General features: G+C 49.0%; 1 protein-coding gene across 1 annotated transcript in view; it reads right to left on the reverse strand.

Moving 5' to 3' along the window:
* Nucleotides 1-4,237, reverse strand: part of NDUFA5 (NADH:ubiquinone oxidoreductase subunit A5) — an 83,874-nt gene extending 79,637 nt beyond the window's left edge. The window contains exon 1 of the mRNA XM_085654195.1: nt 4,105-4,237. Coding sequence (XP_085510321.1) covers nt 4,105-4,125 — 21 coding nt within the window. The 5' untranslated portion in view covers nt 4,126-4,237. The remainder of the gene's footprint in view (nt 1-4,104) is intronic.
* Between the last annotated feature and the right edge of the window lie 10,199 nt (nt 4,238-14,436).

Below are 14,436 nucleotides of genomic sequence, written 5' to 3' on the forward strand. Positions count from 1 at the left end.
CAGTGTGTAATGCAGCAGTGTGTGGCGGGCAGCAGTGTGCGGCGGGCAGCAGTGTGCGGCGGGCAGCAGTGTGCGGCAGGCAGCAGTGTGCGGCGGGCAGCAGTGTGCGGCAGGCAGCAGTGTGCGGCAGGCAGCAGTGTGCGGCAGGCAGCAGTGTGCGGCAGGCAGCAGTGTGTGGCAGGCAGCAGTGTGTGGCAGGCAGCAGTGTGTGGCGTGGTTTGTAAACAACAAGAAAAGCGGACATCAAAGGAAGGGTGGGAGGGAACGAGCATATGGGGTGTGAGTTATAACGAAAGTTAATTGTTCTAAGAGCGGATGCAGGAAGTGAGGCCGAGCGTGCGCTGGCGAAAGCAGTCTGCTGCTTTCAAGTCCGATGCCAGATGCCAGCTTCGCGCTTGAATGCCTCACATGCACTGGCCATAAACCGCATTCCTAAGGTCTTGTGCCCCTTACTAAATCTCTCTGAATGCGTGAGGCGGCGCACGCGCAGGAAGTAGTTGGTGGCAAATGGAATGCGCGTGGTTGTGCGCGTAACCGTCACCCGATCCGCCTGGGAAGACTTTGGGAGCATTTTCTGAAGCCCCTACATAAGTCTCGCTGAGCGATCGCTTACGCGATAGCCAGGCGAGACCTAAAAAACTGGAGTTTATATACAAAATGGAAAAGTTGTAATCAGTAGTTGTAGAGAGACCAAGAGTGAAAAATAAATAAATAAATACTCTCTAAACCCCAAGATATATCTCAAAACAAGGACCTCTCTTGCTACCTTTCACTTTCCTATTTTAACTTTGGGTAATTAAAAAACACAAGTGCATAAAATATATGCTGACGAAATGTTGTGTTTGCAATCTTAAACCTAAACGCACTGAAATGTCCCACCGACATACTGCTCATCATCTCACAAACGTCAGGATCACACGCATCACTGATGACATCACCGTCATAGACCATGCCCATTGTGTTTTTGGTTATGTGCCCACATCATAGAGACGTGCTCTGTGCCACGCAGTAGCACAGGACATGCCTGTGTGCACACTGCAAATAAACAATGGCCAAATGCCAACGTCTACTCTGTATCCTACAAACAGGTGTGACTGTGAACCTTGGTGGCTACACTGTGTGTAGGGTCACCTGCTGTACTCAACATGTATAAACCACCAAGGATTTCATTAGTGGTTTGTAGTCGAAATGTCGTCATTGTGATGTCCTGTGTAAAACGATGAGCAGTGCATTGGTCTAAAGTTGACCTCACACCCTAACTCTAATTATTTCAATTTACGAATTAGGGAATGCGTACAATTTACACAAACGGCAGATTTAAAAGATACAGAACCCGTTTCCAAATTGGCTTCCAAGGTACGTAATCGGCGGAGAAATGGCGGATCCAAGGAGTCCATGCCATTTCCCAGCCATCACTTTGCACCCATAACCACACCTCAGAACAACCGCTAGCCTTGCCATTATTAAAGAAATCACAACAAACAAACCACGCTGCCTTGTTATTAACAGGTGCAACTAAATTATTTACTCCGTGCAGCTTCCGTGGTCCAGGCCTGCATCTGCTCAGCATGCGCACCAAACCCCGAACTCCTCCCTAACAAGCCCAAGCCCATCGCAACCCTTCTGCTCTTTCCAACCCGCGCTCTCACCTCTCCGTCGAACGGTACTGTGGAAACTGGCAATGGGGTGTATCACTACAAACAACCTGCTCAGATGAGATACCCTTAAATAAAACTTAACTCACCTTTCCCGGGTCCTACGTTTTCTGAGCTCCAGCTCTGGCTCCTGCTGCTCCCGCTTCCCGGCCAGGCCTGCGTTTAACTGAGGCAGCCTCCCTCCCCTAAGGCTGCTGCAATGGCAGCGTTGTGATTGGTGAGGCGCAGCAGAAAGCGCCCCAGCCGGGCCATTTTATCTATGTAGGCTGCATGCAGCAGACTACATAGAGAAAAGGGGGGAGTGCGCAAGACTGCTTTGTTCGGCCCTGGGACCGACCAAACAGTCACTACCCACAACAGTGGGTAAGCCGCCCACCCGCCCTCCCACAACCAGGCACTTCTGCTTTTTCGCAGTGCGAGAAGCAGAAACATAAAATGGTAGCTTTTAACATTCTATGTTTCTGCTTCTAGCACTGCGAGAAAGCAGTCGGCCGACACCCTCACGCCCATATGGAGAAGCCGCCACTGCTCAATACTGTTTCTAAGCACGATCAACTGTTGCAGCAGCTAGGAGAAACAAAGGTCTGTAACCAAAGTGACTTTCCTAAAATGGTGTGGTGTGTGTGTGATGTAGGGGAGCTAGTTTCATGTTTTCCAGGGCCCACCATCCTTACTTTATGTGCTAGGCCTTATTCCCAGCAGTAATCTGTTAGTCACTCAACAAACGTGGAACAGGCTTTGGCCATTAACGTAGTGGTGTTGTCTAGATCAAGCTAATAGCTCAGTAGGTTAATGCACCTGCTATTGACTCCGTCTTTGCAACATGTATGTGCTATTCTTGGTTACTATCTGTCTGAGAATGATCTTGTTCTCCTTTCAGGAACAGTTTATGTTTAATTAAACAACCTCCATAGTTTTTATGATACTAATAAATGTTTCCTGTTTTTCCAGACACCTCCCACATTGTACATAAGTGCACAAGCTCTACCATATAGCCGGTGGCCGATTAAATAGTGCAACGTTTACTCTGCGGACAAAAAAAACACCTGCCACCAACACTAATATGTGCATTATCAAATGCACCAAGAGTGCATTTCTGTGTGATGAAGAGTAAAAGTGTTGTTTAATGTTCTTGCTGGAGAGAGATTAGAGTTTTGTCTATTCCAAGCTTTGATTCAACAGTAGCGCAGAGGGTTAATTGTGCCTTCTGCAAAGTTTAGTGTATAATGCATATCACAGAACCTAATGTTGCTAAAGAGTTAGTTTGGGTACAATGCATTCTTATTAGTAAAGCTAACCCCAACCACGGTGGTATGTTTTAAAGCAGTTTCTACTTCTCCATACCAAACACCCTTCAAATATACTGCCTCCTAGTATCTGCGACACGTGACTCCTACACCTTGAAATGCTCATTGTTTTATTTAACATTTCCTAGACTGATTTACACAGCTAGGATTCATTATCTCTGTGTAATGTGTCTGTGATGTAAGTGCTCCGACACCCTGTACTGTTATCAGCAGCGCTATACAATAAATTAAATATTTGTGACAGAGGGATTATGGAGAGAGGAGGGACACTGTTGGCCAGTGGTTGTGTGGGAAGCTGTGGAGAATGAGGTCATGGGGCACCAAAAAAGATTATTGCACTGGGCGCCATCTGCTGGTACTGGGAGAGTGAGTTAGTAATATCTGTCACTGTGCAGTTTGAGATTGATAGTTTTGTCCAGTTGGGAAGGTATTATCGGTCTTGACTGGATGTATGAACTCTAATATCATATTGCTTATTTTGTAACGCAACTAATAATACATGGCAGTATTATAAGTAGGCAGAGTTAAATTATGCAGGTTGGGCAGAGCTTGAGGCAGTGGGTGTGGTACATTTTCAAGTAAGTAATTGATAGCTGTGGTGTCCCAGGATTAGTTTTCCAAATGTTGACAACTATGCACCCACCACTAACCTCTGCATACACCCATGCACAGACTCTACTCCTGACCTTCACCCTGCTCTTGTCTACGCACACCACTCTTCTCTAATTATAGCCCTCATCCCTTAAACCATACCACGATCTTGTACATCGCAATCCTCGGTCTGCATAATGCTCTGTACTGCTCCATGTCCTTGCTTGCATACCCCACTCCTTTGCATCACCCCTTACTGACCTCCTGCACCTGCTCCACTTAGGGTGAACCTGCACAACTAATTTTTGTCCTTGCACCACACACTCACTCCTATTGTCCGTCCACTTTATCTATGTATTCCACGCTTCTTGGATTTCGATCTGCTTTTCTCTAGCACTTCCTTCTGTGCCTGTCCTTGCTGATACGCTCGCGTCCATTCCCAACTCAGGTCCCACGCCTCAGACCGGGTTATTTCTTTACCTCTTCTATCATCCAAACAAGACACTAAAAAAAAACCCTAACACAAAACTGTATGACCTCCATACAATTACCTTCTTCAGGACCCCAGCCATGTCTGCACAGCGGTGAACTATGGGAAACCGGTGTTTTCGTTATGGCGGTAGAAAGAAGACTGCACGTCAGGGCAATAGAAAGAAGACAAAGCGTAACGGCAACAGAAGGAAAACTGGCGTCCACATAAAGAAACTTGTAATTTGATATATTGGTATTTTTTAATTTTCCGTTGCGCTGAGCCCCCGCGACAGCTGTTGCCCATATTGGGACCATACACAAAATGACGTTGCACCCCGTTTTAGTATTTAGTGGCTATATAGCTTACCCCTAGTATTATATGACAGGAGTTCGTAAAGTTAATCAACTGTTTTGTCGTTGACAAAACTCTGCAGGTCTGAGCGGGCAAACGAAGGACTAACAAATAAAATGTAATGTGTAGTAGGTACGTGTACTCACAAGATGGCCGCCGCTAATTTTTGATAGAACGCCATCCCACATTAAAATACTATAGCTCTTCTGCTCTAGTATAATAAACTAAAAGGTGGGAGGGGGTGCGTCAGCGCCTAAGGATGTGAGAGTTTTAGAATCTTGTACATGGATGAAAAGAGTTTATGTCTGAACTACTACCAATTGTAGAAACGTAGGTGTACTCGCAGTTTTTGAAGTGATTAAAAAAGTATCGAACTATGATGCAGGGCCAGTGAGTTTGTCATTTTTTTGTAGATTTATATAGCGCGAACTTGACCCGAAGGCATTGGAGTGCTTTACATGGGCACCAGTTGCGTCATACAAGGACACTTTTGTTAGGTCTCGCCTAGCTATTGCGATAGCAATCCTCGCCTAGCTATTGCGATAGCAATCGCTATGCGAGACTATAGTAAGGGGCTCCCAAAAGTGCTCCCAAAAGCGGATTGCATGGCGAGCACGCGCACAATCACGTGCATCGTGCCGCCATGCAATCCGCTTTTGTGAAGCGCTTCAGCCCACTGGCGACGGGCGTGCGGTTACGCGCACAATGACGAGCAGAGGCGCCATATGGCTTTCATCTCTCGTCATGGTGCGCGCACATCGCACACCACTCGCCAGCCAGCCTACTTTCACTTTTGCGCCTCAATGCTCCTCCCCCTCCCCACCACAGAGCGCGTCTCTCGGCCTCTTCCTGTATGCAAGGCTCGCCGGGGCCGCACTTGTTTAATTTTTAGGTCTCTCCTGAGCCAGCGCTTTAGCGCTGCTCTCGCGAGAGCTTTTGTAAACGGGGGATTTGAAAGTGCAAACCAGTGCTTTCAGGCCGCCAACTACAGTGCATGTGCGCCGGACGCGCGCACCATTTGGCAGCCTGCGTGATCATTTCGCGGCCGCTTTGATGTTCTCAGTGAACCGCGCGGCCACTGAGAACATCAAAGCGGCCGCGAAGTGCACACCATTTGCCACCCCCTCCCTTATCCCACTTCCTGCTTGTTTAACTTTAATGAGCGCGGCGCCCGCTTCACGGACACCGCGCTCTGTACGAAGCTTGCTCTGCCGCAACAGCACATTTTTGTGCACGAGAAGTGAATACCTCAAAAGGCAGAGGGTTGCGTATCAGTTCGCAGGCATCATTCACACGGTCACTCTTTCACAAATATGGTTTTCATGAGTCAATATGGACTAGAAATGATGAAAGAAGTGCACAGTTGATTGAGGGTAATACACCATCAAAGAAACATTTTGAGTCAACATTTGCTCATTTCCAATTGCTAGTGTTCACTGCCTAGCGCTAGAAAGTAGTCTTCCTTGGCGCTAGTCTGGAGATGTGTAGTAAAGATGCTTTATCTCTGCCTGTCAAGCTGGCTCTGAATATGGTCGGCTTTTGGCTTCCTTGGTGAGTACAACCCACTTCTCCAGGACGGTTTATAGAGCGTGCCATATGACCACTTTTTATGGACCCTCATGTGAGCATTGATCTTGCTTTCATTCCTCCTGGGGAAAATACATAGCCCGGCTTTGTCCTCCCCACACCCCAGCAGACATTCTACCTTTTGCACTTTGAACTCCGCACGTCCCAATACGCCAGTATCAGACGCAGGAGCTCACCCACCCTATAGATTCTAACCTGGGCCTCGCCCTCCCTCTTTCATGAAACTGGACTTATTTAACACCCCTCCCTACAGATCTGAAGTATTCCTGAGTAACAAGTGTGAGGTTTTAAATCATAAATAGATACACAAATGCTATATGTCACTCAGCGCTGCTCCTTCGGTCGCTCTTTTCTTCTCTACCTCGCTTTCTCTTCTCCTCTCCTCTTTCCTGATGCGCCCTTTCTCCTCTCATCCTTCTCCCTGTAGTTCCCTCCTCCCACCCCTTGTCTGTCACACAAACCCTGGGAAATTAGTGCTTCACTTGAGCCAGCTCTGCATGAGATGCCCGCCTCTCCAATCGGCTAGATTTAAGTGAATTAAAATAATGTGGGGCGCCTGATTCCCGAAGTGTACTTAAGACCGCATTTATTCCATAAGAGCAGTTTCATTTTTATTCTGCCTCAACGGAACATACCAGAGAGCGTGTGCATGTTATCATTTCTTTTCGGAATTCCAACCCACATGAATTATAACTGTTCATAAAATGGTTTTAAAAATCGTAATGAACTCTTAAAAACAGTAAGGAATGGCGTGGTCGGGGGAGCCGCGGTGTCTACGCACTTACCAACAATTTTTAGGTTTTTGCGAGAGTTTACGTTATTGGCATTGTAAATAACAATACCTTTTATTTATCTGTTTTAAAAAACAATACATAAATAAAAGGCATTGTCATGTACAATGCCAATAGCTCATACTCTCATAAATGCGAGACCTATTGCATTGCAAATGCTTGTTTATTTAGCAGATCACCAACGTGACCCACACGTTTGCTTTCTGTCGTCTTAAACTTCATATAGACGCGAGGTAGTACTTTTGACACATTTCATTAAAATTAAGTATAACGTGTACTGATAAAGAGTAACTTACTTTCCAAAAACAAAGATTTACACGTTGTTTAGTCCGGATGAAATTGTTTTGCCAGGAGCTTTTGGCTCTTTCGAGAACATCTGCTTCATAAAGCCTGCTTCCAAACTTGCTGTTGGGCTTTGCCTGAGCTCATTCCCTGCAAAAGTATTTGCTGAAGGGCGCGTTCTTCTTTCTTGTGTTTTGGCACCAACAGTACAGCAAAGCAAGGCTAAAGAAACCTGCAAAGATTTCAAATGTTTATTCAATTAAGAATATCCTTGTCAGCGCCTGGCTGCCCGCGCCTACATGCTGGCTGGTTTGCAGTAAATGCGTGCCTGGACAACCACAAAATCCGAGCAAATGACAATTTTCTGCAGATGCTCACATGCCAGACATGAATTTAGCTTGTTTTCTTACTTTTTAAGAGAGGTGTATAGTGAAGGGAGCTTCACATGTGTACAGTTTGCCATAACACAGCTTAATGATCGGGTCGCCTTCTGTTCATATGCTTTCTCCCGACAGCGGTGAAAGCAGCACACTCTGTTGGGCATACGTAAAACTGCATTGACTGAAACATACTGAGAAATATGCTTACATACAAACAAACTTGATGCAGGACACCGAAATGCGGAAACTAAATCCGAGTGCAAAAATATTGCATTGACGTGTTTAATAGTAGAAGCCAAAAGTATAATGCAATTTAAAATGATTTCCGAATCACAGTATTTGCCCTTTGTGCATTGCTGCGGCAAATCATCCCCGATTCGACACCACCCATTAAATCATCATAGACGCACGATCCTCTGTGTCAGAGAGCCAATCAAGGCTTTAAGACACGAACAAATAAAAAAAACTTTGCCAACTACATTACAGTGAGCTCTCGGCATCGGGAAACATCTGATTGTTGAGTGTCTTTGAGAGGTGACATTCTTGATGTTAGCTTAGCAATGTTTAAAGTGAGGCTGCCTGTAAATTAGAGCATCGTTATGCGGTTAGTCACAACATGTTTTGAGGAAATGAGATTGCCTATGAACGTCAGTGAATAGTGGAACAAGTCTGAAAAGTGTTTAACTTCCGAAAAAGAAAATGTGTTTTAGGACCCGGGCCGGGTAGGCAAAGCCGGACCCATTAGAGGCCCGGGCAAAACGCCATCCGGCGGCGGAGGCCCTCCCCCGTCCGCCCTCCTCCTACATTAACATATGGGCTAGGCCAACAGTGGCCAGGATTGGCCCCATCGGCGGGAACAAGCCCCCCCCCAATCAGGGGGCGAGCATAGGGGCCAGGGGGGGGGATAAAAGGGGGACGCAGGGCCCTGTTGGCGTCACACATCCCCCCCCCGGGCCTTGGACAAAGGAAGAAGAAAGGCAGGGGCATACCTGGAGGCGACCGTCGGGCTTTTGTTTGGCGCCGAAAACCAGCGCGGCAAGGACTCTGCAGGCTCCAGCGAATTTCCAGCCCACGCTTGCCAAGCGACGGCGACTCCAGAGCGCGGGGGAACCCGTGAGCGAGCACGGACCGGCGTCGGCGATCCTTCAGCGGCGGAAGAATGGGGCAGCGTGCACAGGAATCCACCACCCCCGCCAGCGTGGTCCAAGCGAAAGGGGGCCGAGGCATCCGGTTTCCCTCCAGCGGCAGCCAGCCACAGTTTCCCTCCAGCGGGCGTCCACAGGGCGGCACAGGGAACCCCCCCCACCTTCGCTTTTCCCAGGGGAGCGAGGCATCCGGCCGCCAAGTACCTTCGGCTGCGCATGACGACGCGGTGCCGGAAAAGCACGAGAGGAGGGGAGCTGAACAGCCCAGCTTAAAGCACTGGCAGGGGGAAGATCGACCTTACAAGGGGCCGAGGCATCCGGTTCCCGCCAGCGGCAGCCAGCCACAGCTTCCCCCCAGCGGGCGTCCACAGTGCAGCACAGGGAACCGCCCCCCCACCTTCGCCTTTCCCAGGGGAACGAGGCCCGCCACTTGCATATCATGGGAGCTGGGGGAGCGGCGCCAAAATCTATGGCAATTGTTTTCAAAGACTTTCCAATCGGTCTTGGGAACTTAGGTACAGCGACCGTCTCCACCGTCAGGACCCAGGCAAAGGAGGATCCCAGCCAAACAGGGAACCCAGCTACAACAGGTTGCATGCCCCCGCCCCCGCCGGGGCATGGAAGGTTGGGACGGAAGGGTCACGCAGGCACGACCCTCAGATCCCCAGGCAGTGTGACGAGGCTCGCGGCGCCGAAAGCAGTGGTATCGAGACGGATTGTCCCCCAAGCTCCAGTGCTGGGGAATCATCCTGCCTGCTTCCCTTTCAGACGTGCAAGGACCGGGACTGGGCGACAGCGACCGAGGAAGGAACTGGTCAGAGCAGCTGTCACAAGAGGGCAGCGATCCCTGCAGCGACTAGGTGCACCGGAGGGCCTCTCAACACACCGCCACGACCCAGGCATGACAAGAGTGGCCCACACCAGCAGATGACCGCGGAACTAGTGGAGGTGTGACACGGCAGGGGCAGGGGGAGCTGGGACGCCACTGGGTGATCAGCTGCCTTTCTCACCCCCGGCCTGCAATATCGGCCGGCGCCGGAGTCGCAGAGCGATGCGAAGTTTCCAGGGTGCCTGGGGGGAGTTCTGATGATGCATCAGGAGCAGCAGCGGCGACCTCGGGCCGGTGGGGAGAACAAGGGTCGGAGCCGACATCCCACGGCTGCAGAACAGGAGTGCTCGGTAAGCATCAGCTCTGCAGGGGCACCATTACGTAGGCTAAAAAGTCTGGGGTGCGATATTAATCTTGCCTGCTATGGCTGGGTGGGGGTTGGCAAGCAGCTGGGTTATTGCCTTGATATGGGTAGCGTGACTCGGATGAGAAGTTGCTAGGCCCGTCCACACACGCAGAGGTCAGAGAGCCCAGCACAATGAAGCTAGGGTTATCGCTTTTCCAGGGTAGACGATGTATGCCTTAAGGCAGCGCCCTGTTAGCTAGCGCTCGGCCATCCAGGAAGGCGTGCGTAGCTGGTAGAAGGCACCTGAGCAGCTGCCGACCCCCAGGGGCATGAAAACAGACCCCCCCCCCCCAGCATTGGTCCCCCACCCCCTTTTTTATCCATTCATAGGCACTTGCTTCAGGAGGTAAGCTCGCGGGCGGATGCGTAAAATTGGGCAGAGGATTCGCCTTTAAAAAACAAAGAATAAGAATAATAATTTAATTTAATACCGTTGTGTAAGTTAAATATTACACAATATTACACATTGTGCGGGAAGACATCGGAAGAAAAATGCACTTCACGGAAGGTGTCGATTATTAGATCTCTAAACGCTCGAAATTCGTAGGTCTGCCTTGACACTGTTACCTCCCTGCAGGCTGTGGGCTCGAGATGGAGATCAGTGTTCGAGCCTCAGTTTCGGTTCAATAGGTTGTAAATATTAGTACATTTTCTTATTGGTACGGCTTACTTTCAAATACTTTGCAAAGTAGCGAATATCGCGCTGGCCCATAGAAAGCCCACCTTTCAGAGGATCAGCTAGAGCTAAAAGCCCGGGGAGCAAGTACACCACGGGGGTTGGTTACCTTGGAAGAATGATAAATGTGATCAAATGCTCCTACAGGCAATAGAGGATTGACTATTTGTTTATAGATGCGAGGTGTAGCGCGCTGAATGGGGCGGATCGAATGAAACTGTGGGTGGACGCTCGCGTAGCGAAATAGTTGCAAAAATGTAGAGCCCAGTTACTACACATAGGAGCAACCCAGTGAGAGCGGGTACAACATGGTTTACCCATTACACGAGCACAAAGGTTGGTGAAGTCATACCTCGGTTGGGCAATGGCTGTGCTATCCACAACAGTAGAACAGAAAAGTAAAGAAAGGACTTTGTCAAGTTAAATTGGAAGTAAATGCAATTAAAGAGAATGAAACGGGTGGCAGTACGCGACTAGTTTAACTGTACACTGCCAGCCTGGGAGTGTGACCCGAAAACACCATGTTCTGAGAACTGAGCAGAGTGTAGGGGGCCTGTGGCCATACCACCACAGAGGTGCCTGATTTCGTAGACTAAGCAGGGTCAGGCTGGTTAGGACCGAGATGGGAGAGACCGCCTCGTAATACCAAGCGCTGTGAGCTCACACAGCATGCGCATGGGCGCTTAGCATTGTCAATAACTCTCCACAAGTTACCTGATTGGTGATAGCAAACGCCGATCATTCGCTAAAAAAAAAAAAAAAAAAAAAAAAGATAAGCTGTGTGGCTTATCGATTCCGTGCTAAACAAACTGCAGCGACAATAAATAAGGGGATTAGAAAACACCCTGCAGACCTGCGGATAGTAATATGGAGTAAGGAAGCTGAGGGACCTCTCAAAGATGGTACAGCTGAGGTAGCTAAGAATTAAATAAACAAAGGCGAAGGGGAAAAGGACGAGGTCAGTTATTGAGATCACGTTCACTGCAAGGCGCAACTCTCTTCAAGGGATGGGATATTATACACATAGTTAAACAAAATCCCTGTTTGACTTATACCGCTAAGATGGCGCGCATCAGTTTTATATAAAAAAAAAAAAAAAAAAAAAGAAAAATTTGTACCGGGTGGTGATAAGAGGGGTGAGAAGCATGCACGCAAACCAGAGAAGGAGAGAGGCATGTTACACAAAGTCCTGAGTACACAGAGGCCTACGAAGGTTATTTTATTTGACTGTTTTCTAACATTGTCATCAGAACCACCGAGGGGCCAGAGAGAATTGTAAGTGAGTGGGTATAGGTGCAGAGCAGTGCTGGATTACGTAACATGGGAGATGGCCCTGTGCACAGCAAGTAGATGGAATGAAAGAGAGACGGCATGGAATCCTGCACAGAAGCGGGCACAATGTTGCTCCTAGAATGGCAATCGAAGAGAGGCATTTAACCCTCGGACTAGTAAGCAACCCCGCAGAGACAATAGTCCACAGCGAACTCTTTCGGAGCCGGGGGAAACAAAAAAAAAAAAAAAAAATTATGTACATGACAGTAAAAGTGATATTGGCGCGCAGAGATCTGACTACCCAAGTCTCGTGGGTCGGCGGTCGGCGACCTAGTTGGCACGCATACGAACCAGTTCAACAAGTGTAGTGTAGGCTGGAGGAAACGGCCTTGCGCATAGGGGTTGGGATTTTCTGTTAAGGACTGATGGCTTTGATAAATGGGGAAAAAGCGAATACCACACTTGACTTAGTTTACAACCACCAGCCAAAAGCGCACTTCGGCACGGAGGAAGCGATGAGTTGTTGCAAAGTGAAGGAGAAGCAGGCTAGGGTTACGCAGCAAGAATCAGAAGGGGAAGGGTCACTCCATCTTAGTTCTTACCCAGCACCTGCAGCGTGTGATGTTCTGCCGCAACCATTGACGGTCCAGAAAGAAGTGTAGTTGTGTTAAAACCCCAATTCAGAGCAACGGATCTAACAAATTTATTTATTGGTTTGCAAAGTTTTATCTGGCGCTGGCTGGGCCCGAAGGGGTCGGAGCGCTTTACATAATGATCAGCGAGTTACAGGTTACATAGTTACATCAATTACAGGAACCAAGTATAGGCATGGTATGGATAGGTTATGGTCTGAAATTGGCTAAATGGCAATAACTAAGTCGCTTAAATAGGAAATATTTAACAAAGCTGCACATCCGGGAGTTAACTAGTTCATCAGGGCTAAATGAAGGCCAGGTCAGCTGGCAGAGTCGCGAATAAACACAGTTGGAAAACAGCAACTTCATTTATAGATAGGAGCAAGGATGCTACTGATAAACCCCAAGCAAGGAATTAAACCGGGTCAGGGGCAGCAGGCTTGCTGACAGTAGGCACTTTACAAGCAAATCTTTTATTCATCCTGGCGCCTGCTGCAGCTTCGCCCCTTCACCGCGGCGGGAATTCTGCCACGGCGCTGGGGGGGGGGGGTGTGGGGGAACAGCGGCGGCGCCGTGGTCGGGGCCGCTCCGGCATGGGGCACGGTTCGTGGCTCGTGGCAGGGTGGTTCCGTCAGGAACAGGGAAGGGGTTGAGTTAGCTGCATGGTCTCAATGGAAGATAAACAGACAGGGAGAGGTTGGCAGTAAAACATGCCTTCACCCATGGACAAAGGAGACCAGCCTCCTGCGTCCACTGCCTAATTTGCAATAATTGTAGGGGTACTAGAGCAGAGGGGTTTCTCTGATGGTAGGGCAAGGCAGGGGTCGTGTGGGGGGGAGCTCCCTCTGATCGATAAACCATAGGGAGCGTGGCGGAGCTAACCTAACTAAATCAGCAAACGAGAGGGAAGAACTCACTAGAAGATAGATGGGAGGCTCTCACAGTGTCCTTGGGATGCCGCACGGCAGGGGCACTGGGGGAGCCAGAGGGCGGCACGCCGCCAGCAAAGACTAGAGATAATGCTCTCCCATGACCCCTGGGATGCCTCACGGCAGGGTTTCAGAAGGAGACAAAAGCAAAGGACCCAGTCGCAAGAAAATAGAGTAGTTGCTCAAGAAAGGTCCTTGGGATGCCATCCGGCAGGGACCTCTGGGTGAAGGGAGGGCCCACGAAAGGGTAAAGGGCGAGCGGGACGGCGCTTGCGGCCCAGACAGGTCCAAACGGAGACCCGCCAAATCGGTAGCAAGCTGAAGCCTAGACCCGAAATCAGAAAACCCAAAGAAGGGTTCCCTCCCCCCCCTGGTGATTGATAAAGCTGGGTCAAGAATACTAATAATGCAACATGTACCTAAACATGAACAATGTGATGCAAAGGTATAAATTGTTATTATGCCAATAAACTGCGACCTTTTCAGGCACCCAATAAAGTTGTCAGTGGTGATTTAAGGGAGCAGAGCGCAGTTGGATGGAATGAGGGGGGAAGCGGGGAAGGGAGACTCGCCGCCTGGAGGGGGTTAAATGTTTGCAAACTGTGCACGTAGCATTACCCGTGCAGGGGGCCTTCTTTCTCCTAGTCATGCGTTATGAGCCACTTTGCACTCAGTCTGTCATGGCTTGAGTGACCATTTTATGAACTTAGCAGACTTAACTCCTCACGTTTCGTTACGCCACTAGCATGGTGCCCTTTACTGTGTTCACTAAGAGCCCTTCAAATCGTTACTGCTTCCATGTAGCAGGAGACATCACTCGCTAGAATGGAACACACGTGTGTCCATTTGAGAGTCCCAGAATCCACTCTGCCCCCAAAAATAGTAGGGAGGTGGGTTCCCTACCAATTCGTCTTTAATTATCAGTCACACAGTCAAATAGCAGCCCGTAGCATGGTGCAGAGGGCCTTTCTGCCTTTTATGCCCTCTGAAGGTTTAACGACTGAAGGTACTGGTAAGCCTCATTCACTAGTGCACATGAGCCACAGAAGAGGCCCCCTCGCCCTGCTGGTTTAGAAAAACACGGACCTGCCTTTTCCATAACTTTCCCCTCATTTCGAACCTTCATTA

The sequence above is a fragment of the Triturus cristatus genome, chromosome 4_1 (genome assembly GCF_964204655.1).
Source record: "Triturus cristatus chromosome 4_1, aTriCri1.1, whole genome shotgun sequence".
In the NCBI taxonomy this organism is placed as follows: domain Eukaryota; kingdom Metazoa; phylum Chordata; class Amphibia; order Caudata; family Salamandridae; genus Triturus; species Triturus cristatus.